Source organism: Sminthopsis crassicaudata, chromosome 3 (assembly GCF_048593235.1).
Source record: "Sminthopsis crassicaudata isolate SCR6 chromosome 3, ASM4859323v1, whole genome shotgun sequence".
In the NCBI taxonomy this organism is placed as follows: domain Eukaryota; kingdom Metazoa; phylum Chordata; class Mammalia; order Dasyuromorphia; family Dasyuridae; genus Sminthopsis; species Sminthopsis crassicaudata.
The window spans coordinates 197,680,095-197,708,009 of NC_133619.1; the positions used below are offsets into that span (position 1 = coordinate 197,680,095).

A 27,915-nucleotide genomic window follows, 5' to 3' on the forward strand; every position below is an offset into this window, starting at 1 on the left:
TTACTTAACAATGGAGGGAAATGAACTATGGTGTAAATTAGTTTTCACTCTTTTTTCTCTCTGTCTTCTATTGCAAAACCAAACTCTCACTACTTCTTTCTCAAGATTCAGGCCCTCAGCCATCCGCATAATCTCTTGAGAAGAGGGTTTACTTTGTCCTCCAAAATATCTCTCCAGGGCCTCCTTAGCTGCAATGCTGGGGGAAAAAATAAAATTGTTTTATTTAAATGAGAATTGACAGATCCAATTATCTATGCCTTTTGGTGTTAAATTCCTAAGAAGTATCTGAAAATGATTTTTAAGAACTTGAAAATATTTACAATTCTAGAACCGTTCTTAATATGCTCCTCTAAAGTTTGTAAAAGCAGGGTAGTCAAAACTGAACTTCTCTTTTCTATCAAAAGCCAGGAAGAGAGCAAGAGGATCATAGATCACCAGTTTCCTTTTTTTTTTATATATAAAAGGACATTACATTCTTCACAAGGGAAATAACTTTTATTTAGACACTACTGAATCTTTAGTCAAACTTTTGTAAAAACTTAAATCATTTGAAAGATATAGTGACTTGGGCAACACAAACAGGAAAACAATTTCCTATCCCCTAATACTTTTTTTATCTGGGTTTGTATACCAGATTTTCTCTCTGTGTGACCTTGGAAAGGTCATATAAACACTCTGAGATTCAAAGTTAAAGTAGGTGATCTCTAAAATTCCTTTCAACTTTAAAACTATGCACTGCCTGTGCATAAGGTAACTCAAAGAAAGAGAGGCTTGTTACCAGTTATTCAATGTAAAAGTCAAGAATTTAGAAGGGAGGAATTGAAGCATAAACAATAAAACAGCCTTGCTTTATCCCCATACCCCTTTAATTCTTGCTTTTTATCTGCTTGTGAGGCCCAGAGGATCTTAAGGTATTGAGAGAAATTGTGATACATCAGACATATAATTTTTGAAGTTTGTCAGCGTGTATTTTTCTAAATGGTTTAATTGATAATGTACATGGACTATCACAAACTGACAGGAATTAAAGGAGATTTTCTAAGGCCAAATTAAATCAAGGCTTCAGAACAAGAATGTGTATTCAGCCGTAGGAAGAAGTAGTCCAGAGACTTAATCTCTAGTTAGGTGAACTGGTTTCTGTTCTAAAACAGCTTAGTCCCCCTAAGCTAAGACTCTGGAGAGCTAACAAACTTTTCACTTCTCCTTTAAATTGTGAGCCACCTGAGGAAGGGCTAGTTTTTTGTGTCTCTTTGAGAGACACAAAAGCCTTGAGCTTAGCAGTGTCTGACACAGTTTAATAAGTGTTTATTGTATGGCTGGCTGACTTTTGGAGAAAACTAAAATTGCTTTTCTTTAGTCAGATGACCATGTAAGGTTAAACCTTGCTAAAAGAACTGAAAGTTAACCTTTGAGGCTTTTAAGCACCAGAGGGGATCCTTTTTTTTTTTTTTCCTGCTTTAGAGGTAGCACTTCTGCTAAAGTCCAGAAGGTAGCAGACTTGGCCAAAAGAAAAAAAAAATAATAATAATATGCTTTAGCCCTTAATAAATGACTGCATTTTGTTGGCAATTTTTAGTATTTCAAATAGATAATTACCTTATGGTTGTTCGCCTTTTCCTTTTCCGCTCATTTGCCCCCACTTTATCATTGTATAAAGCTGTATTTATGGAGAACAAAGAAAGAAGACACAGAAAGAAAAACAACTATGACATTCAATTCCTTTAAAACATTGTAGAACTAAACCTCATAATGATTTCTTTAAATATCATTATGTTTGTGCCAAATAGCTTATTTAAGATTGAATAAAATTATTACTAGGGAAATTGTTAAAGTAAAACTATAAAATTTATAATTATTTCCTGTTTTAGCAATTTGCATATAAAAATAACTATTTTAGGGTTTAAAACATGTTTTCAAATTCTATCCCTTCAAACCCTACTCTGACTTGATTCTTTTTTCACCACTAGTGTGCAATTTAATAATAAGCTATCTCAAAAGCAACTCTATTTTTACTTAAAAGATTTGCATTGTGGGATGCTTTAACCTAATGCCAAGTTAAGAAAGTATTCGTTATCAAGAGAGTTAATGAAAAAAATGCAAAGGAAAATTATTTAACTATAACAAGTCTAAAACTGTATTTTAAAGTAGCAGTCATCAAAACTAGTACAAACTAAAAAATAGAGTAGTGGATCAGTGGAATAGGTTAAATACATAAGACACAATAGCCAATTACTATAATAATCTAGTGTTGGATAAACATAAAGATTCCAGCTTCTGGGGTAAGAACTCATTTGACCAAAAAATCTTCTGAGAAAATTGGAAAATAGTATCACATTGATCAATATCTAACACCTTATACCAAGATAAGCTTAAAATGGGTTCAAGATTTAGACATGAAGAGTGGTGATATAAGTAAATTAATAGAGTAATTTGTTAGATCTGTGGAGAAGGGAGGAATTTATGGCCAAAGAAGAACTAGAGAACATTATGAAATGCAAAATGGATTATCTTGGTTATATTGAATTGAAAAGGTTTTATGTAAAAAAATCCAATGCAGCTTCTTTAGAAGAAGTAGAAATCTGGGGAAGAAATTTTATAGCCAATGTTTTTGATAAAGACCTCATTTCTAAAATATATAGAGAACTGACCCAAATTTATAAGAATACAAGTCATTCCTCAATTGATAAATGGTCAAAGGACATTAACAGACTATTTTTAGATAAAGAAAATAAAGCCATTTCTACTTGTCAGGGGGAAAAATGCTCTAAATCACTATTTATTAGAGAAAAGCAAATTGAGACAACTCTGAGGTACCACTTCACACCTATCATATTGGCTAAGATGACAGGAAAGGATAATGATAAATGCTAGAGGGGATGTGGGAAAACATTGTTTTGTTGTTAGTGGAGTTGTGAAATGATCCAACCATTCCAAAGAATAATTTGGAACTATGTCCAAAGAGCTACAAAACTGTGCATGCCTTTTGATTTAGCAGTCTTACTATTAGATTTATATCCCAAAGAGATAATTAAAAAAGTAAAGAACCCATGTTTCTAGCAGCTCTTTTTGTAGTAGAAAGGAGCTGGAAATTAAATGGATGCCCATTAGTTGGGGAATGGTTGAAAAGTCATATAAATATGTAATATTATTGTTCTATAAGAAATGATGAGCAAGCTGATTTAAGAAAAGCCTAGAAAGACCTACATGAAATGATGTCTAGTGAAGTAAACAGAACCAGGAGAACATTTTACACAGTGACAAGATTATGTGATGATCAATCGTGATAGATTTGATTCTTCTCAACAATGCAGTGATTCAAGACAGTTCCAATAGACTCAGGATGGAAAATGCCAATTGCATTCAGAGAGAACTATGGAGAATGAATGTGGATTGAAGCATATTATTTTTCAACTTTTTGTTTGTTTGTTTGTTATTTGTTTCTCGTGTTTTTTTTTTTCCTTTGCCTGTTAGTCTGATTTTACTTGTATAACATAACAAATATGGAATTATGTTTAAAAAGAACTGCAAATATTTAACCTTTATCAGATTGCTTACTGTCTTGGGGAAGGTAGAGGTAAGGAAGGGAAGTTAAAAAATTCAAACCACAAAATCTTATAAAAATGAATGTTGAAAACTATATATGTATTTGGAAAAATAAAATACTATTGAAAAAACATACTCGTATATTATAATTTTCATGTGTTACACTTAAAAAGTAGAAGAGAAACAATTTGAATGAATTATAATTTTATCTCCTTATTTATATTTAATACTTTTCTTCTAAACAGTTCATTAATTCATTGTTAAATGCTATTTCCTTTCAAAACATTTATTTCTACATTTAAATTCTTTCTTTTCAAGGAGAAAATTGGACAGCAAAATGCTCATTTTAAAAAGCATTTTTAACATTAAAGAAGGGGGAAAGTTCTATTATTGTAAAACTCCAGAAACTGCAGAAATGTAGCTATGGTACCTCCTACTTGCTCAGCTTCATCCAACCACTTGGATAATATTGATTTTAGTTTGCAGGCATTTTTAAAACTGAGCTGCAGGTTTTCAAACCGGCATATAGTTGTTTGACTGAATTCAGAGCCATGTACAGCAGCTAGAGCCTCCCCAACATTTGTCTGGGTATAGCCTGTAAATGAACAACAACAACAATGTTATTTTATTAAGTTTACTAAGTTCTTAACCTTTTTGTGTGTGTCATGGACTCCATTGTAAGACATTAAAAAGATTTATGAATCTTTTACAAGAATAATATTTTTATTTTCATTTTTTTATTTTATTCTGAGTTTGAATCCAACCTCTCATACCTACTAGCTGAGTGACCTTGGGTCATTCTGCTTGTTTGCTTACATTTCTTCATCTGTAAAATGGCAATAAGAGTTGTCTCTACTTCACATAAAATGTTTGTAAAAAACTTTTGCAAGTCTTAAAGAACTATACAAATGATAATGATTACTATAACAGTAATTATCATTAAATGCATAAAAATGCACAAGATTTCAAGTGAAAGCAATTACATTGAAATAATTACTAAAATATATATTTTTAAATTCCAGAGTGCCTTTTCTTTCCTCCCCCACAACACACTGGCCATTGGTAAAAACTTCAATTATCTTCCCTTGTCTATTATTAAATGTTTATTAATTGTGCCAACAATTAATGGTGACTTTGGATTACTTAACAGATTCTGGTCAAGAGTTTGAAATCCAAACATCATTGATCCTCTTTTGAAAATATCAAGTTATGCCCAAATAAATGGAATACTTTTTCTCCACTGCAGGGGAAGAAATTTTCCTTTGCTATATTTTCCATTTATATGATTCAGCTAAATAGAATACGAAGTTGCCACCACTTTCATGAAGTCATCTTAAACCAAAGATCTTGTTCTGGACTGGTTAATAGATTGGTTAAACTGGTTAACATATCATGATAATATTATGCTGAGTAATGTTCATAATACCCAATACCCATTTTGATAAAATGATGTAACAAAAATATTTTAAAATTGAATTGTGCTGTTGTGCTGGTACTGATAAGTAGTAGAAAGCATCACTTCTTCTTTTTCTATATAACATGCTTATTAGGAAACTATAATCATATATCATAATTCAAGACATAGTTGAGGATATTTATTCCATTTGTTGGAAATTATTTTTGATCTTTCATCAAGAGGGATGTAGTAAAATAATGATCTAGAACTAATTTTTATTACAAGTTGAGATAAAATGTGAAAAGCAGAAGAATAGCCATTAATATAAACAGAAAACTGAAATTCCATATTGTTTAGATACCAGCTGCTATTTATATTCACAATTACCTGTAATTACATAATATTTTTGTGCCTAAGGCAAAAAAGAATCTTTATGATTCACCATGATGAATGTCATCATGAAATAAAATTTTATTAGTTCAAAGACGGGAATTATATTCTAGATTATGAATGATCATTATGTGATGATATGAACAAAATTTTTTTTCTTTTTTGGATTTTAAGCATTTTAAGCAAGTGCAAATTGTTAATTATAGCTACTTTTAGAACTAAAATGTTGCAATGGTTGTAGCTCCTTCCATTCTTTAATAAATTTCCAGGTGAAGAAGACAGGAAGGAATTTTGGTATTTTAAACAAATTTAAACTTACACTACCACTAGTGTAAGTTTAAATTTGTTTAAAATTAGAACATTTTTTGTTTGTTTGAATGTTTCCCCCCTTAATAAAAGCATTTCAGAATTTTTCTTCTTACTTTTTTCATTTTACATCTTTATGATCATGATGTCGTAAGCACAGTGAACCCCAATTAACAGGATAGCATATTTTTGCAATGATTTTCCAGATCTTTCCATTAAAAAATCAACTCTGAAGTTCATTACACAATATTTGTTTAACCTGCCCATGAGGTTGGTAACAATATTTCTTGTTTTGTAATTATTAGTGATCTCAAATGTGCCAATGTTTTGGCATATTATCATAGCAAAGAATCAGGCAATTATTTTACAACACATACAGATTATTGAGAACTTGACATTATTTCTTCTTTGCTTTGTTAGTGTTTTCTAGAGTGTCAGTCAGGACATTCACATGTGTACCATGATAGTGACACAGCAATATGGAAGAAAAAGGATTTGTTTAACTTTTTAAAACATATTAGGATTGTATATTTGGATATGAATATTTATACTTCATAGAACCCTATGAGACCCAGAACAAAATTTAACCATGATTGGTTAAACACATACCTACCTAATTTAATTCTTCTCAATTTGAACTCATTAGCAAACTTTTCCAGTTCTTGAATTTCAGGAGAATCCATATCAGTTGGTTCTTCAACTGATTTGCTTTTTCGATGGAATTCTTGCTTAAAGTCAATGGCTGTGGGGTCATCTCCCAAGAGAGGCTGGTGCATGGGTGGAAACCCATGACTTAAGGTATGGTCAGGAAACTTATAAAGGCAAGGAGTTAAGCTACCTGCTAGATTGATATTTAAAAAGAAAGAAAGAAAGAAAGAACTGGGTAAAATAATCTTTCATTTCACCATTACCACCACCACTACAATACTATTAGTACTACAACCACTCCCAGTATTAGTACCAATAGTACTCTGTTACAGGACTTGCTATACACACCCATCCACACCCACACATCCACACACACACACACCATTTATCTAAGCTCTAACAGCTTAAAATGTAGTTAATTTTGCTTTTCTGAAATTATATAGAAGTAACTTTGCTTTCAATAAATAGCAAAGGGTAGGGGAATACAGACAACATTCAATAAAGGTCAAGGAACTTTAAAATTTCAAATATAAATTAAAAATTAAAAATCATGACTAGTCAAAAGGAAAAGGAAAAATAAATAAGATTTTTTAAATGTTGACAAGAAGTTTCTAGCATTGACTAAAAAGTAGTAAAGAATTTGAAAAGTCATATAAAATTGCCAGATTTCTTAAGAGATGATTATTAGAATTAACTAAATCACTTTCTAATTATCAATTTAATGACTTACAAGAAAAGTAGGAAAGAGGAAAAGGAACACTTCTGGATAAACCACAAATTGGAGGATCAATTCATGAACATTAAAGAGTTAACTATTAAGAAAAATTAAACCATTTAAAAAGGGTCAAACAAACAAAGAATAAGACAGAAGAAAAAGACATCCTTTCTAATTTTCTAGGTGCTAAAATACTCCATTGCCTTAAACAGAAAATTTGCATAAAGGGATTTGAGACTATTATTGCCATTCTGTATTGACCACTTCCTTAGTAGGCATCACCTACTACATGTGAAACCTGGGAAGGCATTCCTGCTAATAATACTTTCAGTCTCCTCTTCTTTTGATTGACAGAATTATACTACATTGTGTTTGTATTTTTCCTTACAATCATGATTTTTTGGCATTCATCAGTGGAGCCTTCACTTCCAAGTTACATTTTATTGTGGATTATACAACTCCGAAAAATTCTATTGCACAAAAATAGTGAATAAATAGCCTTGTTGCTGAAGAGTGTAAATAATTAATCTTCCAAAGAAGAAGGAAATAAAAATCATCTTCAGCAAATAACTCAAATATTCTCTTCAGAATATCATGCTTCCTGATTGTTTCACAAATATATTCAGAAATCTAAAGCATGTGTAATATTGTATTACATGTATTGCATTACATGTATTTTGCTGGAATGTGATGTGGAAAATTTGCTAAATTGAGAAAAGGAGCATGTAGGTAAGAAAATTGGCAATTTTTTTTTTATGATTCAGAAATAGTTTTACATGGCTCCCTGATTTTTACAAAGCAAGGATTCTTAATCTTTTTTTTCTGTATACATAGATACTTGAGGCCTATAGAGCTTTCTTATATCCATAATTGAAGATAATGCTAAATTTCAAGTACAAGTTAGTGAAAATAAAAATGTACCTTTCCTTCCTCATCTAAGTTAATAAAACACTTGAACACTGTCCACAGATCTCTGAGTCCCAAATTAGGAATCTTTGTTATGAACTATTAGTTTAAAAACAATCACCTATATAATGGAAGGCTTTATTTTTAGAACGAAAATAAGAAAGTAACATAAAGGTAAGCAAGAAAAGTTAAGATAAAGATGTATATTAAGTTAAAATTTAAGATAAAGATGTAAAGATTCATATATTAAAAAAAAAAAACAAAATCCATTTTAACATATTATGTTATATTTTTCAGAAAGTTTTCCACTTAATGCTTTCTACCTTAAGAGTACTCAGAGGATCTCAGGACCATAAATTTAGAACTGGACATGTATTCATCCAGTTAGCTCAATAAAATAAATCGGGCATATGGAGCAGAAATAATATTGGAAAATTCCTTTTGAAGTTATTTGAAAGTGGCATTTAAAGTAAATACTTAAAAATTGCTAAGAAATCTGGCTAGGATATATTATGTAAAAGACAAAACTAATTGAGTTAAATATGAATTATAAATATGTATACATATAGCACTATGTATGTGTTACAAATTTTACTTCTAGTAAAATGAGTACTAATCACCTATAACATGTTAAACTGATTTTATTCATGCTTCAGTATTAGATTCCTGTTTTTCAATAATATTTTCATATACTTTCATGAGATGAGTTTGTTTCATTCCTAAGATGGCTGTATTTCTTATTTGGTTTTTCTAAGAGATACTAAGTCATTTAAAGTAATTAATCCATACTTAACTCATACCAACTAATTTTCCTTAACATTCATTGTGAATATCTGTCATTAGCAAACCCTGTTCCACCTCCACTTATCTTTCAAAGTGTTCTCACATCTATTACCTATTTGTATCCTCCCAACAACCTCATTAGTTAGGCAAGGCAGATATAATTATGTCTAGTTTACAGGTGGGGAATATAAGTCAGAGGGATGTTAAATGATTTGCCAAACAAGCAGAATTGGTAGGAGAATTTGGGACTCAGACCTGATTCCTTCTTAGATCCCTGTCTTTGGTCCATGAAATTGCTTATAGTATAGGTACTTTATATACTATATGTACTTTATGTTTAGATATATAATAACCAGCCAATATTTACGAGCATAGTTTGTTTAATCGAGTAATGGCACTTTTTAATATATGATTTTGTTAGCAAATTAACTTTTTCAGGCACACAGTATTTACTTATAATTTTACCCCACTGTATTTCAAGAGATTTTTGAGATATGGCTTACTAATTGAAACATAATGCAAAATATGATATAAAGGGATAAAATAAAATCTTAAAAGCATGTCTTGAATATCATAAATGCTTAATAATTATTTGCAAAATTAAAAAATATAGTAGATAACAGCAGGTATCTGAGATGTCAATTAGTACTAAAAGGGCATTGAATTTGGCCATTCCTGACATCTAATACAGGAGAGAACACACAATGTTTTCATTGTCTATCTGACAAGTGAAAATATTTGTGTTCTTCACCAAAACCATTTTCATTCTGAAACTAACCTCAAAAACAACAACAGCAAGAAAAACGTTCATGTGACAAGTAAACATTCCAACAGAAAAGAAAAAAATTCTACAAATCTTTTTGGTGTGCCTGCTAAATTCAAGATTCTGTGCTAGTTGCTGCAATACAAAGACAATATCAGCCATATGTTAAATACCATTTGTTTTTAGAGCTATATAGGGCTAATTTTTCTAATCTTTCTATAAACTACTTATTTAAAGATTATTTAGGAACATATGACCAAGGATGTTATGAACATTTTCTATCCACTGGCAATACCTGTTTGCATATATAGCTACTTGAACAGAGTTAGGAACTTTTTGATTATTCCCTACAACATAAAATATATTCATTGCTTTTGAGTAAGTAACCACTATATAATCAGAAAATTGTTCCATATATCTGTGTTAGGATTTAGTTGAAGTTTGAGTAGGGATTTAAATTGCTTTAAAGTAATAAAGGTGGAAAAAGAAAAGCCTAACATTTGCTTTGTACAAAGCTGATTTCATTCATTGCATTGGAATGGGACAGGCTACAAGCCTATAATATGTGACACTGAGATGAAATAGCTGATAATAGCATTGGAGTTGTGAGCTTGATTCCTTAAAAACAAATGAAAACAGTGGCTCAGACAAAATAGGCCACATTATTCAGTGTCAGAAATATGTATACTCCCTTTGTATACTCTCTTTCCTTCCAATCTCCCTCACTAGAGTATTTTCTGAATGATTTTTTTACCCTTATTATTTAGCACTGCACAAATCCTCTTCACCCATAAGGAAAATTTTATTATAATTGACATAACCATGACATGAATAGGGACAAACAGTGTGTAAGAATGAGGTTTTACAGTGATAACAACAGCAGCAATGACAACCACCACTTTGCAGAGTCCAGAGGAAGATAATTAGTAGTCCATATTATTCCTTCACTTTATCTCTATTAATAACTAGTCCAGATGGTGATGACAGGATGAGTTCAGTTCAAAATAAAATGGGAACTATAGTAATGAGAGAGTAACCTTAATCGTTTTGGTTACAACTTTTTTTTTTCATTATAATATCATTTCAAAATAGTAAACCATCTCGACTCCAACCTCAATAATTAAATGTTAATTTTTCCCTGTCTCTCATTAAAATGATGAATAAAATGATGAAAACATCATTTTTTCATTGTCAAAATGAGGTACTTCAAATCATAGAAATGCAGAACTGGAAAGGAACTAGTCCAACTTTTCCCCAAAGAATAAATCCTTTTTTATAGCACTACTGACAAATAGTTATCTAGCCTCCACCTAAAGACTACTACAAATGAGGAACTCTACCTTTTCCAAAGGTAAACCACTCATCTATTCAATAAGTTCCAGTGGTTTCTAATTACCTCTAGGATCAAATATAAATTATTCCGTTTGACTTTTTAAGTTCTTCCAAATCTGATTGCTACCTCACTTTCTAGAATTGTAACATTACACCACTTCCTCCAGTCTCTGGCTTTGCTAAACTGACATTTTTCCTCTCCTTTCCTCCTATATTACATTCCATGTTCTGTCAATTGGTTTTCATTGGTTGTCTTTTAGTCACTTAGTCAAATAAATATTTTCAAAGTACATGTTATATGCCACATTAAATCCTGGGGAAGATAATCCCTTATCTGTAATATACTCTATTCTCACCTCTAACTTTTAGAATCCCTTATTTCTTTCAAGATTCAAAACAAGTATCACCTTCTACCTTTTGCCTTAATTTTTAGTGCCCTCTTTTCCAAAATTACTATGTCTTTATTTTACAGATAAAACTCTTCACTAATTTCCCTGGTGCCTATATGCTGTGTGATCTTTAAAGAAAATAAGGGGCAGTTGGTGGTGCAGTGGATAGATCACCAGCCTTGAATTCAGGAGGACCTGAGTTCAAATCAGATCTAACTTAACGCTTCTTAGCTATGTGACCCTGGGCAAGTCACTTAACCCCAGCCTCAGGAAAAAATAAAAATAAAAATAAGCTAATGTCTTTCCTTTGACTACTTCATGGTTCAAGGTGCTACTAAGGTATGAAATTTCTACTTAAAGAAATGAAACTGAGTACAGTATTGAACTTACATTATTATTGATCATCATTATTACTAATTGTTATTTATTGCAACTGCAAAGCTGTATCAATTTGACAAATTATTTTCCTAAAATAATTTTTTATTAATTAGGGTTTATTATAATTCTTGTCTCTTTCATGGTAAAAGGTAATTGTTTTCTCTGAAGCATTATTTTTTTGAAATTTCATAATTTAGTAATCAAAGACTCTCTTTTCTAGGTTTTTGTGACATTATTCTTTCCTGACTCTCTTACTTTTCTGGATGGTTGCTTCTCTGTCTCCTTTGCAACATCTTCATCCAAGTCATACCCACTAACAATGGACTTCCTCCAAGAGTTTTCCTATATCTTCTTCTTTTCTCAATCTATATTATTTTTCTTGGTTATCTCCTCAGCTCCCATGAGTTTAATTTTCATCTCCTGGTAAATGATTCACAGATCCACATATCTATCCCTAACGTGTCTCCTGATTTCTAATGAGAAATCATTACCAGCGTACTGAACATATTAAACTGTATATCTGTGGGTATGTCAAACTCAAAGTATCCAAAAAAAAAAAAAAAAAAAAAAAAAGCTCATTTTTTTTTTCTTCAAAACCCTTCCTTCTTCCAAATTTCCCTAATGTTGTCAAAGGAACTATTAGGCTTACAACCTTGGAGTCATTTTCGATTCCATCCCACATGGGCCAATTCTTGTTTCTACCTTCATTACATTTCTTGAATGCATTGCCTTCTCATAATACTGTCACCAACCTGAGGCAGACTTTTATGCCCTCATGCTTGGACTATTGCAATAGTCTTTGGCTTGGTATAATTGCTTCAAATCTCTCTTTACTACAAATCATCTTCCATGCAGTGACCAAAATGATTTTCCTAAAGCACCATATCATCCTGTTACTCAATAATCTCCAGTAATATACATTGCCCCTAGAAGCAAAATAAAATATTTTTTCTGTTACATTTAAAACCTTTCACAACTTAACCCCTTCCTTTTGTTCCATTCTTCTTACCACATTAAGCTTTGTGTTGGATTTTGAGAATCAACTTATACAACTCAGAGTTGGTTGTTAAATTTTTAGTGTGAACATATAAATCAAGGCTTGGTTTCTTTATTATCTAAATTTAAGAAAGTGATTTCCTTTTTTTTTTTTTTTTCCTTTTTGGAGAAGCAGTTGTTAAGGATTTATCTCCATATCTCTACATAGTATTATGTTTACGACATATATACATTTGTAGAGTATTCACTGCTAAATGCTGAAAAATAAGTTAGATAGCCTAGTCATCTTTCCAATCCTTGAAATTACCTTTATCAACCTAAAACTCTTCTAGTATACTTCCTGGTATACAATAGGAACTTAATAAATACTTGTGAACTTGTTGGTTAATCATTTAAGAAAACCTTTCAAAATGATGAAATTCCATTTGAGTATTTAAAATACCTGCTTAATTTCAACATTCATAAAATTATCAGAATTCATAAATTTATTAAATGAGACACAGAACAAATAAAATATGTATTTGAAGAAAAGGAGAAAAGATATGTAACAGTGTCAAAACGTTTGCAGTTATAGATTCAAGTAATGGAAAAATAAAATATTTCACCATTAAGCATTTACTTAGAAAGTGCTACCAAAACAAACAAAATCTTCCAAACATTTTTATTCTTTTATATCTTTGACCTTCTTGTTTTATATGCCTAACAAAGGGTTCTGAGAGTTATCTCAGTTTAGTCTCCATTTGAAGAGTAATTTCAAAAAATGTGTCCCTCAAAATAGTTGGAACAATTTACAACTTCAGTAACTATTTATCAGTGTGCTTGCCTTTTGATAACCTCTCTATCACTGACATTTCGCAAATTTTGTCAACTTTGTCAAGTTTTGGGGGTATAGGGTGAAACATCAGTATTGTATTGGTTAATTTTCTTTTATTATAAATAAATGGTTCAATTTTTATAAATTGTCAATAACAATCTGCTGTTCTTCATATCATTTGACCACTTATTCATTGGAAAATGTTATTGGTGGAGTCTATTTATATTATTTTTCTATATATTTATAGATTATATAAAGATGATATTCTAACAATGAGTAAAAAAGTAATATACTTTTGAGGGGAAAAAACTCACAGCATGGAAAAAACATTTTGAAAAGGGATGCTTGGAAACATTTCTATTTTTACTTGATATTGTTGCAAAATATAATGTGTATCACCTATGAAAACTCTCATCTCTATATTGAAAACATACTTTTTCTAATATGTTAAAAATCTTTCAAATGAAGAATTTCAATGTTTTGAGCTAGTTTATTGAAAATATAAAAATGTAACATTTTAATCTGAAGACTTAATTGATTGAAAACCAGGAAATTATAAATTTACTAGCAACATTTCAGTAAGTCTGTATAATTAGGGGATGAGATTGAAAAATTAGTCTTTTGATTTAATTAATGCAACCAGTGATGTACATGCTGCCCTCACTATCATTTCATCTATAGGCATTCCCCTGATCTGCTTTCTAAACTAATAATATTCTTTATGCTTTAAAATTATGTACAATATAGAAAATATTTAGGAAATATACTATGTACCCAAGGAACTACAGTTTGTCAAAAAGAAAGAAAATTAGCTTAGTATGATTTATTATCAATAAACCTATGCTTTCTAATTACTCACAAACAATAAAACATCTTTAATCCATTTTATAATTTTGTTAGGAAACAACATAAAGTATGTTCCTTTCCCCCCTGAAAGTTAAAATGACATCTGCCATTAAATTTGGGCACTTGTTTATGTGACCATTTTGTTTTTCAAAAAATGCTAAAGAAATGTACCCAATTTAAACAACAATATCAAATAATGAGAATGGAAGGCAGCAATTAAAAAATTTGAATTAAGCTTATTCCTTGGTTTTGTTTTCCTTTAGAAGAGTCATAGTAAATATATAGAATTTCTAAAGCTCCTCATTATTATAGTACTTAAAAAGATAATTTCAAATGGTACTTCCTCCAAAGTGCCTTCCCCCTTCCTTTCTCTTTCAGGCCTCCCTCTAACATTATGTTTTATAACTGCTCAATGCATTTATTGTTCAGAATTGAATATTATATGCATCTAATTTATGTCATATCTTTCTTCCAGATTATAAAATGCTTGAGGATAAGCACTGTATATTATCTAAACATTGTATCTCCCTTATTTCATCAATATTTTCTGTATTATCTGTAATTTTAAAATAAGAAGAAATACAGAAAGAATCCTAAACATAGTAAACCATACAGTAAGTACTTTGAATCCCCAAAAGAGATGAAAGGTACATAAAAGACCACCTGACCTTATGTTTTATTTGTAATGATGAAAAAAATTAAGGCTCAAGAAGCTGATACCATGCTGGGATTAAAATAGGGGCCTGGCCTTGGACTAACAGAAATCTGAGTTTAATCTTTACATTGACTACAGACTAGGAGATACCAATAGGCAAAGCAATTAATATTTCAGTGCTGCAGAGAGCTTTCAAAGATTAAATGCAGATGAATTGCTCATCTCCGTTGATGGAGGGAGTTTCCATATTGATAAATCACACTGTGACAAAAGTAAAAATCTAAAACAACCCTGTGCTTATACTGACAGAATCTCTTGTCCTGCAGAAATATACTGAATTAACAAGACAACCTATATAATGTATCACATCGTGATTGTTTTTCTGTCCCAAAGTACTATTTACTAATGAAAAATGTCTTCACTATATATAACCCTCACAGTACATGCAATAAAATAACAACATTAAAATGAAATAATTTCATATCATTTGAAATATAGTTTTCTTGGTATCTTCATTTTCATATAGAATGTGATTCTGAGAATAGCTTTATTGTAGATGACACAATGATTTCTGGGATTGTATGAAAGTGACTATGTTCCCGAATGTCTTGGGAATAAGGAGAGGTTTCAAATGACAGAATTAGGTTTCCATTTATGTATTTTTATATCCTTTCTTTTTTATATCTGAAATTCTGTGTTTGATTACTCAATTTCTGCAGTCTCTGTGGAACTGGGGGGCCAGGGAGTACAGATTCTAGACCTTTAATTTGTCAAGTAGCAAATGACAATACTAATCATGTGTCAAAATTTTGACAAATTCTAAATTATAAAGAACTTTAATGCCATTTCTCTCTAAAAATAATACTTATAACATCCAATCATTCTTGCCATGCTACGGTTTGCTATTGTTTCTAAATAAAGGCACATATACAGATTCAAAATGCATTTTGATCTTATTTACAATTTCAAGAGACACTCATAAATTTTAAAGTACCCATTTGTTTTTGATTGCTTTTACAGAAAGGGTTGGGCTCCTTTTAAAAGGGGAATGTTAAAAGAAGAGAAAGAGTGGAGAATAAGGACTGGCCCCTGGAAAGGATGTCCACCTGAAAGACTGAGTAGTGTTGTAGGAAATAAACTGAAATTTAAATCAGGAGAACTGGTCTGAAATCCTCTTGGAATCCCAACTGTTTACTAGCTGCGAAACTATAAGGTCACTAATAGGTGACACTGGATCTGGAACCAGGAAGATCTAAGTTCAAATGTGACCTCAGATATTTATTAGTTGGGTGACTCTGGACAAGTCTATTGGCCTCAGTTTCTTCAAGTATAAAATGGAAATAATAATAGCACCTAACTTGCAGGGTTACTTTGAGGATCAAATGAGATTATATTTGTAAAGTGTTAACATAGTGCCTAGTATATAGTAAGTAGATGCTATATAAAATATTTATATTCCCCCTTGCCTTCTCCTTCTCTTTAATTCGAACTCTAGTTTTCTCAACTGTAAAAAGCTGGGGGTTGGAGAGAAGGAAATATCTCAGTACCCATCCAACAGGGTTGAAATGAAGATGTAATGAGATAATGTATGTAAAGTACTGTACAAAACTTAATACAATACATACTAGTAGCTACAATTGCTACTAAATTATATTACCAGGCACAGTGTAACATGTAAGAAAGAATCAATTCTATAGTACCAGATGCTTTACAAAGAAGAAAGGCAAATGAAAAGGATATGACTGTGTTGTCAGCAACTACTCTATTTATTAAATGAATGGCAAGCAGTTATTGACTATCAAGATATATAAATTGTGTTGTGCAATCCAGTGAGTGAATTATATGAAGGTATAGAGTCATGGAGAGTCAGACTTTACTGAAAAATAACAATAGCAATAACAAATTATGTTCAATCTTTCACATTATACATTCTTTAGTTATATTTGTATGGATGAGAGGCAGTTAACTAGTACAGTGTCAGACTACAGGACTCGAAGTCAGGAACACTTGAATGTCAATCTGCTTCACACACAGTAATTATGTGATCATGGGCAAATTGCTTAAGTTCTTTGTGTCTTGGTTTCCTTGTCCATAAAATGGAGATAATAATAATATCTATATCATAAAGCTATTATAAGGCCTGAATGAATTAATAAACATACAATATTTCTCAACCTAAAACCATACTTTATAGAATTCAACAAAATCATTTTGGTATTAAGTAATATATTCTAGTTAATGAAAAAAAATTTTCTATATATAAATAACCAATTTTCATAAATAAAAAAGTTAAATTTCTACTAAATTTAGGGATACTTTCTTTGCTAGTTCAGAAGACACTTCAAGCTCTAACAGATTTTCCATCTTTTTCATCATTATGAACATTGTATCATAAAATTAGTGAAAATATTGGTTCCATAGGAATTACGGATGATAAAATAATAGATGAATAAATGTTGCTGAATTTTTATTCTGTTTTGGAGGGAAAAATATTTAGAGCTAAATTTAATTGTACCTCTAAATAAAACACATGTGAGGTAAGTTCAAAAATGTTTGTCTTCAACTTAGTTACATTTTATAATATTAAGATGAAATGCCAGGTATTTCCTGGCATAAATAAATGAACACTAAATAAAAGAGAAAAAAATTGTGGAAAGTTCTCTTCTTTAAAAACTGATTCCATACTACTCTTCTATAAGAAAAGACAAGCAAGATACTCTCAGCAAAACTATAAAATTCTCCGTGAACTCATGCAAAGTGAAATATATTGGGGACAAAGTAATAGAGATGTTGTGTGATGATCAGCCTTCTTAATAGGGAGAGGAGAAAGGGTGGGAGAAAATCTGGAACTCAAAAGTTTTAAAAACAAATGTAAAAAAATGTTTTACATGTAACTGGGAAAAATAAAATATTAAAAAACTGGTTCCATAAATCCAACTTGAAAATATTTTGAATTGCTTTTCATTTCTTTATAGCAAAATATCTTAGGTTTCTAATTGCAGGAAAAACTTAACTTTTACCAAGGGTGATTCCACTGGAGTCAAGGGGGAGACATTCTGAAAGTGAAAGAAGTAGGATATAAGCAAAAGAAGAAAAAGTGATCAATTTGTAAAGTTCTTAAGTGTAGAAAGTAGGTCCCTTTGGTAACTAAAGGTTTACTTAAAATTACACTGAAAACTGAAATTTGCTTTGACTTAGTACCAGTGTCAGTACCTGACAATTGTATAACACACCTAATACTCATCAACAAAAATAAAAAATCTCTGAACAGTGAAAATGTCACAAATTCAATATATTCAAGACCATAGAAGAGGTAGCTTGTCAGAATAAAAGAGTATTATTATTATTATTTTCAAAAATTAAATTAGAATAAGGGGGTGGGAAGATAAGTGGGAAGATGTCTAAATAGAGTAGTAAAGGGAAAAAAAAAACAGGTAACAACTAAAAAAAATTTTAGAATTCTAAGTGTAGATTGGAATTATTTATTACAGGATCAAGCACATACTTCAACAGTCTATGGCGGTAACTATTACTTATTAATTTATCTTTCTACTATCATACCTAACTACTCTCTCAATACAAATAGATCACCAGCAGAGGCAGCTAGATGGCGCAGTGGATAAAGCACTATAGTGTCCTTAGTCTGGAGGACCTGAGTTCAGATATGAACTCAGACACTTAATACTTCCTAGTTGTGTGATGCTGGGCAAGTCACTTGACCCCAATTGTTTTTACATAACAACAAAAACAAATAGGCTATAGGACAGATGCTCATAGGATTGGTTGATAACTTTTCTCAAGATCAAAAGGATCATTTTGTGAGTGAGCTATCCTCCTAACAAAGTACCTCACAAGACTCACCAGTAATCTTCCCCTTCAGACAGTTTTCTTATTTAGCTTTTAAAAATTGTATTTATTCAAATGACATAACAAGAGAAGTAGTTATGAAACATTTCCCAAAAAATATGGAATACATACTCCCACAAATACATAGTCTGTGAGGGTAACATAATGTATAATGATAGAAGACGATGTGCAAAATATAATAATAGCTATCTTAGCTATCATTTATTGTGCAATACCCATAGACAAGGCAATTCAGAGCTCTTAAATATCTGAGTCTCAATATACTTTCTTTCTACAAAGGGTCATCACGAAAGTTGTTGCATGGTGCTTTATCAATGATGCACAAGTTCCTCTGATATTTTGTTGGGTTGCCTCTTCAAAGAGAGTGGTGTCTGAATTGCATATGCCCAATTTCTAATCTAGATTAATTTATGGAACTGGCTTTTCACTGAGAGCTGCTGCTACTGAACCAGGCTGGGCAGTCACTTTGAGTGGGGCAATTTACTTAGCTGCTGGATTTTCATTGGAACTGCATTTCTACTGGATTCATTGATCCATTAATATTGCAGATTCAGTCTTCAATGTGCAGGTACAGTTTTTATAACCTTAAGCTTCTATCTTGGCTAAGTTTTATAGCTCTCTTTTTAGCTAGAATGTTAAAGCACTTTTTTCCAGCAAGAACAGATTCCTTTACACTTAAAAGGCCTTTCCATTTATATTCCATTCTCTTATGACTTACAATCTTGCTGAAATAGATATGGGACACAACCTTATATAGCATCAACAATCCCAAAAGTTAAATGGTTTGCTCCAGATCACACTACTAGGAAGTGCTGAAGTCACAAACTGAGCCAAAGTCTAAGAAATGTATCAACTATACAATGCTGTCTCTCTGTAATTAAAGATCATAACAATGATATCAAGTCATATAGAAATGGTTAATATCTAGCCAATTTTTTCCCACCTAATAAAAAAGGGAATCATAGTTCAAGATTTTTATCTAAATGACTGAAATAAAAAACATCTTTGTCCTTATACTTTATTATTTGGGAAGTTCACATAAAGGAAATATTTTCCAAGACAGTTAATATGAGATATTATGGTGTTACATTTAGTATCTGTTTATTTTCATCTTTGATGGTAGGAAAAGAAATAACCCTACTATGTGACAGGCACTATATCAAGTGCTTTACAAATATCTTATTTGATCTACACAACAACTGAGGTAGTTACATTATTATTCTTATTTGCTCATTGAGGAAACTGAGGCAGACAGAAGTTAAGTCATTTGTCCCTGGCCATACAAGTAGTGAATGTCTGAGAGTAGATTTGTATTGAGGTCTTTCTTACTCCTTACTGTGATAGCAAAAAGAAACAACAACCCAGTTACAGTTTTTAGTATAATCAGCTGCTCCCTCTTCCTCCCATCATGAACTTGGATTATTACCTCTTATTTCAGTGAAAGGTAATTCAGTGGTACAGTGGACAGAGTTCTGAGCCTGGAGTCATCTTCCTGAGATCACATCTAGCCTCTGACACTTACTAGCTGTGTGATTCTGTGCAAGTCACTAAATTCTATTTGTTTCAGTTTCCTCATCTATAAAATGAACTGGAGAATGAAATGGCAAATTATAAGTCACAAAGAGTCTGACACTACTGAAAGATAGGCTTGTAAATTCTCATATAGAGGGATATTGGATACTCAAAGCCAATAAATAACTGATTAATCCTAAACTTCTGGATTAAAGTTCTAGCTCTGTGTTCTCTCCTTAAATTGAATATAAGCTCCTTTACCTGAGAGACAGTTTCATTTTTGTCTTTGTGTTTCTATTGCCTAGCACAGTGTCTCACTGTGCTAGGTCTTTAATAAACACTTATTGATTAATAGAGCAACTGATTTATTGATTGGAAGTATGACACAGGCAAGTCACCTTATCTCTTTCTTCTTCAGTTTTCCTTTATAAATAAAAATAATACTTCTCCTCCTTATCTTACAAAGTTATTGAAAGTAAAACACTTTATAAATCTTCAGGCAATCAATCAACATTTATTAAATGTCTACTATGTACCTTGCACAATGTTGAGGGCCAGGGATACAAAAAGAGGCAAAAAAAAGAAATAGTCCCTGATCTCAAGGAGCTTAAATTTAATGGAAGAAGGGGGGCAGCTAGGTGGCGCAGTGGATAGAACATCAGCTTTGAATTCAGGAGGACCAGAGTTCAAATCTGGTCTCAGACACTTAACACTTCCTAGCTGTGTGACCCTGGGCAAGTCACTTAAACCCCAGCCTCAAAAAAAAAAAAAAAAAAAAAAAAAAAAAAAAAAAAATTAATGGAAGAAGGCAACTTCCACATATAGGATAAATAAAAAATAATTAACAGAGGGAAGAATGAAGAATTAAGAGGGGTTGAGGAAGACTTCCCATAAAAGCAAAGATTTAAAATTGTTAAAATAAAAGTTAAGTCAGGGAGACTAATAATCTGAATTGAGGAGGAAAAGCATTACAGGCGTATAGTGTAGCCTTGATTGGTTAATAGGAACTCCCAGGTTAGGAAACTCTTTTTGCCAATGAAGTTTCCTTTTCTGGAATTTCTAGTTTTAGAGTGTAGTCTAAGTGTATAGGTGCACTAAAAAGTTAAAAGACGTGTCCAGGATTATACGGTAATACTTCCTTACTACCAGCTTTTCAAAGAGAAAGCTTTTTCCAGAGACCTGCTAGAATTGGTGAAAGGGTAGGCTAGATGCAGGCATTTTCTTCACATTCTTGGTGGATTCTTGAGGAAGTAATAGCACACACCCAAAGGGATATGAAACTTGACCTTGGAAGAATGGGGTTGTTTCTGAAAGGATAGTTAGCTAAGACTATAGAATATAAGAAGGGAAGGAGAGAGGGAGAAAAGGAAGGAGGAAGGAAGGTAGGAGGAAGGGAGGAAGAGAGAGAAAGAGGAAAAAAAGAAAGGAAGGAAGGAAGGAAGGAAGGAAGGAAGGAAGGAAGGAAGGAAGGAAGGAAGGAAGGAAGGAAGGAAGGAAGGAAGGAAGGAAGGAAGGAAGGAAGGAAAGAAGGAAGGAAGGAAGGAAGGAAGGAAGGAAGGAAGGAAGGAAGGAAGGAAGGAAGGAAGGAAGGAAGGAATGGAGGTTACGTCTTTATTTTTTACAATTTCTCAGAGGTTCATTAGGTGTGGGGATGGATCGAAAAGAGAACTCTTAGGCTTAAAAGAAAGTTAATCTCTGCACTAGATGGCTAGATCAGAGAGAGACAGAAAAAGAGAAAGACCTCAAAACAAAGGAGAAAATCTAAGAAACATCTGACACTGAAAGAGCATGACTAATAAGAAGACTGTTAAAGAACTTTAAAAACCAGCAGGAATCAATGGATTTCCTAACACAAGATGAGACTAATGGACAATGGACTTATGGACATTTATAAATTCTCAATTTATGATTATTTGATCTCGTTATTTGTTACATACTTCTAGCATGTATTATGTTACTATGTTACTATGTTACTATGTGTTTATGTAATCTATGTAATTATGTGTAATGCCTCCCCTATTGATGGATTTATGTTTCAAGGTCATGACCACCCCATGTTCTAAATCAAAAGAAAGGGGGAGATGTTAGGTTTTTACTAAGTGCTAATGAGATAATGAAATATTAGGTTTTTACTAAGTGCTAAATCGGTACTTAACAATTTTCTAGTTCCTACACAACAACCACTAAAGCCTTCTCCACAGAGCCCAATTTTGAAAGTCCATGCTCCCTCATGATAGAAATGCCTATGCAGAAAGGTCCTATCTCAGAAGGGAAGTGAATCCTAGAAAAACTCTGTCTACAAAAAAGTAGGAGAAGACTAGAGTGTCTGCTCTGCATTCTCAGAATAAAACTAAAATCCATTCCAGGCTCAAAACTTTATGATATTAGAAGTACTTCACAGAAAGATAAGAGAATAGATTTGATTCATTATAAATTATTATAAAAATATCATGCTGAAATAAAAAGCATGTATAATATATAATTATATGCATTATATATAATATAATATATAACATATAACTTTAAAATACATTTATGAAGTTTTATAGGCTACCTAGAGACATTTTTTCCTAAAATATTTTCCTTTAATTTCATATATTGACTGCAGTAAGAATATGTGGATTAGATGACTTCTAAATGTAGTGTAATAACGAAGCTAGTATATATATACTAAAAAACTAAAAAAGTTTGTGAAGCACTTTGTATCTGTTAATTCACTTTCTCTTCATAACAGCACTGAGAAAACTATTATTTTTAGTCTTGTTTTACAGTTGAGGAAACTGAGACAAATTAAGTGACTTTTCTAAAGGTCATGCAGATATACACATATGAAGAGGGTCACAGCTAAATAAACACACATATGCACACATGAAACAAGATTCAAAATCATGTATTCCTGACTCTAAATCCTCTGCCCTGTCTTATCTCAATCTGCCTCAATTCTATGAACCTGTGAAATCAAAGACAAGACAATTAACAAAATATTCTAATGATTCTTTTCCAATTTCTGTTCATCTTTAGAAAGACAAAACTAGGGAAATTATGAATTTGTAATTTCTTTTGGTTCTTATTTTTAGGGCTCCCTATATTTATGTAATTATTGTTTTTCTAAGTACTAGAAAAAATAGCTAGAGAACTATTGCCAAGTGATACCTACTCTTTCTAGATATATATCCCAAATTAAACTCACTTAGTAATTTTTGGAAACTTTAATCTTTATCTGTTTCTTAATCCCATCTGCTGAAAACTCATTTTAGATAAAAGAAATACTCTCTTACCTGTCATCATCCCATAGGTAGACTGTTGGTTTCCATAATGGCAGGAAGGTACGGAATAATGAAGACTTGCTGATGTATTTCCAAAAGTTGTCATGGAGAAATGCATGTGCGAAAATTTAGGAGTTTGGATCAAAGACAAAATAGACGGGACTGGTAAGAAAATGTATGAGGATTCAAGACATATTCTTTTCAACCCAGAAATACATAATACATATATATCTATGTCTATGTAAATGTTATGCTATTTTTAAAAGTTAATTGCTAATAATTCATCAATTGGATGAAATTCTCTTGTAAATAATATACAATAAGGTATTTTCATTTCTCAAAAATGATAATCATTAAAAGGTCTTACTTGAGTAGAACCTCACTATAATGCCACGTCATCTTCAATTTTATAGATGAAACTTCCTCATGGTAAGCTTTGTGGAATACTTTGATAATTAGATCACCTAAGATATGTTCTTTAAATTGGCACATATAGCAAACTTCATTTAGCAAGGATAAGTTGCAAAGTGATATTTCTTTCTATTAAGTTTAGTGGTAATTAAAATATCCTACAATAAAAATATAAATTGTATTTCTAGATCTCTTACAAAATTTTCCTATAAAAGTAAAATAATAAACTTATTCAATATATAGTTAATGCTAGGAAAAAAAAAACAACCACATAAAAAGTCTGATATTAAAACAAACAAACTTCACTGATGTTAATTTATTGGGCACAATGATATATAGGGTATTTACATATTTTAATTTACTTATAATCTTAGTAGCCATACAACTGAATCAGGACACTTGTCCATTCTGGTTGCAAAATCTTCCCAAAATTATTAAAAGTAGTTCTAAAATGACCTGAGTAGCTTGATCTTGATCTTTGAAGCTGTTATCATTTATAGATACTGCTTCATTCAAAATTAATGATGAGTTCATATGATTTAATTATGCAACTTGAGACCTTTATCATGTTTGCCAAAGTCAAAGTTACAAAATGTATAGGAAGCTAGCTTCAGAGTCAAGAAGACACAGCGTCAAGCCCCATCTGACAAATAACTGGCTATATTAATACTGGCTCCTCACCTTTTCAGGTTAACACTCTAAGTCTAAAAAATATAAGGGAGTGTATGGATGGGCACTAGTAAAAGGGATTTCTCTATTGGGAAATCCTATACCAATGGAATCCTAATTCCTACCTATCATGTCACATTAAAAAAATTCTTATCAAATTTTAGAAAAACAGAAATGAGTATAAGAAAGAATACAGAATATTATAGATTACTGTATCTTAATTGCTATAATTTTGATATTATTTGATTTCCCTTAAAAAGGGATACTAATTTATTGTAAATTAAAAGTATAAGACATAATATAAAGTTTAAAATTAGGGAAATTTAAATTGAGATCAAATTTAGGATTTTAAAATTAACTAAGAACATTCTTCCTCTCATCCTTTCCCCCAAATATCTGAATTTAAAAAAAAATTATAGTATAGATGAGTTCCCCTTTTTCAACTAATAAATATAATCTAACTCACCTTTAAATAATAAGGTCTGACAAATTTAAATTTTTTTCTCTGGTTTAGGAAAATAAGTAATTAAACAAATATATACAAATAATTAGATGCCTAAATATTTTGCTGTCAATAATAACTAATTACAAAGCTTCATTTTAGCAACAAAAAAAGGATTTTTCATTAATATTTCAGTATTCCAAGCATCATGTATTTACTGTGCCAATGTAGATTGTCTTAGAAGACAGTTTTTTGTTTTTGTTTTTAGTTTGCTGTGGACAGAAATATTTGTCTTGTGGCTGAAAAATTCAATACCCTGTAGCCAGCATAATAAGATTTTTCAAAGTTAGCTAGGGCTGGCCTCAGATAATTTGAAATGTTTCTAGATTTTTAGATAGAACTCCCACCAAGTTATTATATTCTTTGAGAAATAGTGAATTTTTTCCTAGTTAAAAAAAAAAAAAAAGATTAAACCACTTTTTCGTATTCATACATACATGTCTTGTTTACAATTCATTCTAACAACCTTCTGGGTTTTCGCTTATTTTTATGTTCTTTTGATTTGAAATTTGGAATGAAGATAAACTACATTTAAATTTAACACATGAAATTATTCTGGGACATAGCTTTATTTAATGAATTAAAAAAAATAAATCAAGAATTCTGTGTTATGTAAATGCTAGTTTTGTTCTCTGAGTTAAAAATAAAATGAAATTCTAATACAAATCAATCAATCAATCAAAAGCAGGCTTTTTATTTAGTTAATCATATAGATAATTGCCTCAGTTTTATATTTCTTTTTATGCACAAATAGGCAACATGGAAGGTCTTTCTACATTGCTACAGTATTACAAAGTCACAGTGTTACCATCTCCATTTTTACCATTGACTGAGTATATATCGGGATCCAATATTACTTTACAAGAAAAAAAAAAACCCCAGCTGTTTTAATAACTATACTTTTTGACCATTTTCTCTAAATGAAATTTATTTTTTCAGTATTTTCATTAATGCTATTTATTGGGTTAATAGAATTTTCTTTTAATTTGACCTGTAAAATTATCCATGATTATATGTTCTATCTTGAAAACTTGGTAGCACAGGAAATTCATTATACATGAGAAAAATATTTCACCAGAACCCAGATATCTTAATCTTCAATGAAGTTTTGAGTATGGTTTGGATTTGAATGAACAGTGGTCAATAATGTATTTGTTTACTTACTTATATTTAGACTATGAACTTTATCATAAAAGCATATTCTGAAAAACTCAGAAATTTTAAAATGTATCTACAAATATTTTTAATTTTATATTAACATAAATGTTTAATTTCTTTCCAATTAAACCTTTTAAGTATATTTCAGAAAGGGGAAAATTGCAATCTATTCTTCCAATATTGCTGGTTAGGCAATTTATATTTTTATGGACTTGACTGCTTTATAGATCAACTTTTTAGGACATATAACTATATCACTGCACAATAAAAATAAAAATGAGTAATGCTGAGCCCATGAGTTATTAGTTTTGTAATATAATTTGTGTTATTTAGATTTGGTCAATTCTAGGACAAAAGTGTAGAAAATATTTTTTAAAACTTATAAGTTTATTCACTATGGAGGATGATTATAGTTTAGGACTTATACAATTTTAAACACTTATATTAGTTCTACAGATATATTGACTCTTTTTTAAACTTTGCTTTAAAAAAAATCCTTATGTTTTCTGTTTCTTTTTAAATTCCCCCCATCATCAGAATCAATTCAAAACAGTTATGTATATCATATAGCCATTTCTCTTGTTATCTGGTTTGGGGATGAATTTTCAGGACTTAAGAAGATATAGTGTAATTGGAGCTAAAAGTAAAAGTAAAATCTTATGAGAATAGATCAATTTCCCAAAACAATGAGACATATTACTTTTTAGCTGCCATTTTCAAGACATTAGTTCATTTAGTTGATATATGTTATACAAAAAATATTTTCCTTTAAAATAGCCATCAGGTTACAAATGTTCTAATTATAATTACTCAATCATGATATAACAAATTCATTTTCACTTGCTAATAACCAAAACCAGAATTTTATCACCTATATCACAAATTACATTATTTAGCATCATATATAAAGGAAAATTAATATGGGAAAGAAAAATGCTAAATAATATAATTTTCCTTTAGATATGATTTTTGTTTGAGAAAAGTGTTTTAACAGGTTTTTTTTTTCTTTTTTTTGGCTTTAATTTGTAACGCTGCGTAACCATTACTATTTCCTCAAGTACATTTGAATTTTATTAATAAATTTAGAATGATGTAAATTTTAAAGCTTAAATTCTCAAATGACTCTAACTGAAAAATAATGTTATTGGAATTAATAAAGTCAGTACCTGTTGACACCACATTCGTAGCATGGTTGGAGGCAGGCAAGCATTCAGCAGCACTGTGATGCATTATCAGAGGCAGAGTAGCAGAAGATTCAGAATTCAAAGAAACAAAACTATCAACTGAAGTAAAAGGTTGGCAACTCATCCCCAAATCAGAGAAAGAAAAGAAAAAAATTCTATTTGCTGGATTAGAACTTTAGGTTATTATCCTACAAAGTGCTATCTCAATTCTCCTTACTTGCATATATACATCATGAGGGCTCTGGAGCATAGAAAGGGCATGTGCAGGTATTTATATTGCCTGGAAATCCCTTCTTACATTTTAATGTTCTTTCTGCAGGAGTTTTACTATATAAGCCCAAAGCCTTCTTCCTTCTTATCCAAACAGAACTCACACCCAATTTAACAGGTAGAGAGAGGGAGGATGGCCTGTTGAGGTAAAAGAGAAACCTGAGATCATAATTGACAGCTTCTACAAGTCAAGTCTTTAGAGAGGAATGCAGTAGT

General features: G+C 31.1%; 1 protein-coding gene across 1 annotated transcript; it reads right to left on the minus strand.

Moving 5' to 3' along the window:
- Positions 1-27,553, minus strand: POU1F1 (POU class 1 homeobox 1). Its single transcript, XM_074302014.1, has 7 exons — positions 27,412-27,553; positions 27,086-27,088; positions 23,518-23,586; positions 6,249-6,473; positions 3,974-4,138; positions 1,597-1,657; positions 1-196 (listed from the first exon to the last, which is right to left on the minus strand). Exons 1-7 carry the CDS (start codon positions 27,551-27,553, stop codon positions 1-3), a joined length of 861 nt encoding a protein of 286 aa, XP_074158115.1.
- Between the last annotated feature and the right edge of the window lie 362 nt (positions 27,554-27,915).

What these genes read in the sequence shown, in the direction of transcription:
- POU1F1 (XM_074302014.1), bottom strand. Translation starts at nt 27,553, where the DNA reads ATGAGTTGCCAACCTTTTACTTCAGTTGATAGTTTTGTTTCTTTGAAT. An exon ending in TACCTATGGGATGATGACAG is followed by an intron (nt 6,474 to 23,517) that starts GTAAGAGAGTAT and finishes TCAATCTAGCAG; the next exon opens with GTAGCTTAACTCCTTGCCTT. An exon ending in ATTGAGAAGAATTAAATTAG is followed by an intron (nt 4,139 to 6,248) that starts GTAGGTATGTGT and finishes GTTCATTTACAG; the next exon opens with GCTATACCCAGACAAATGTT.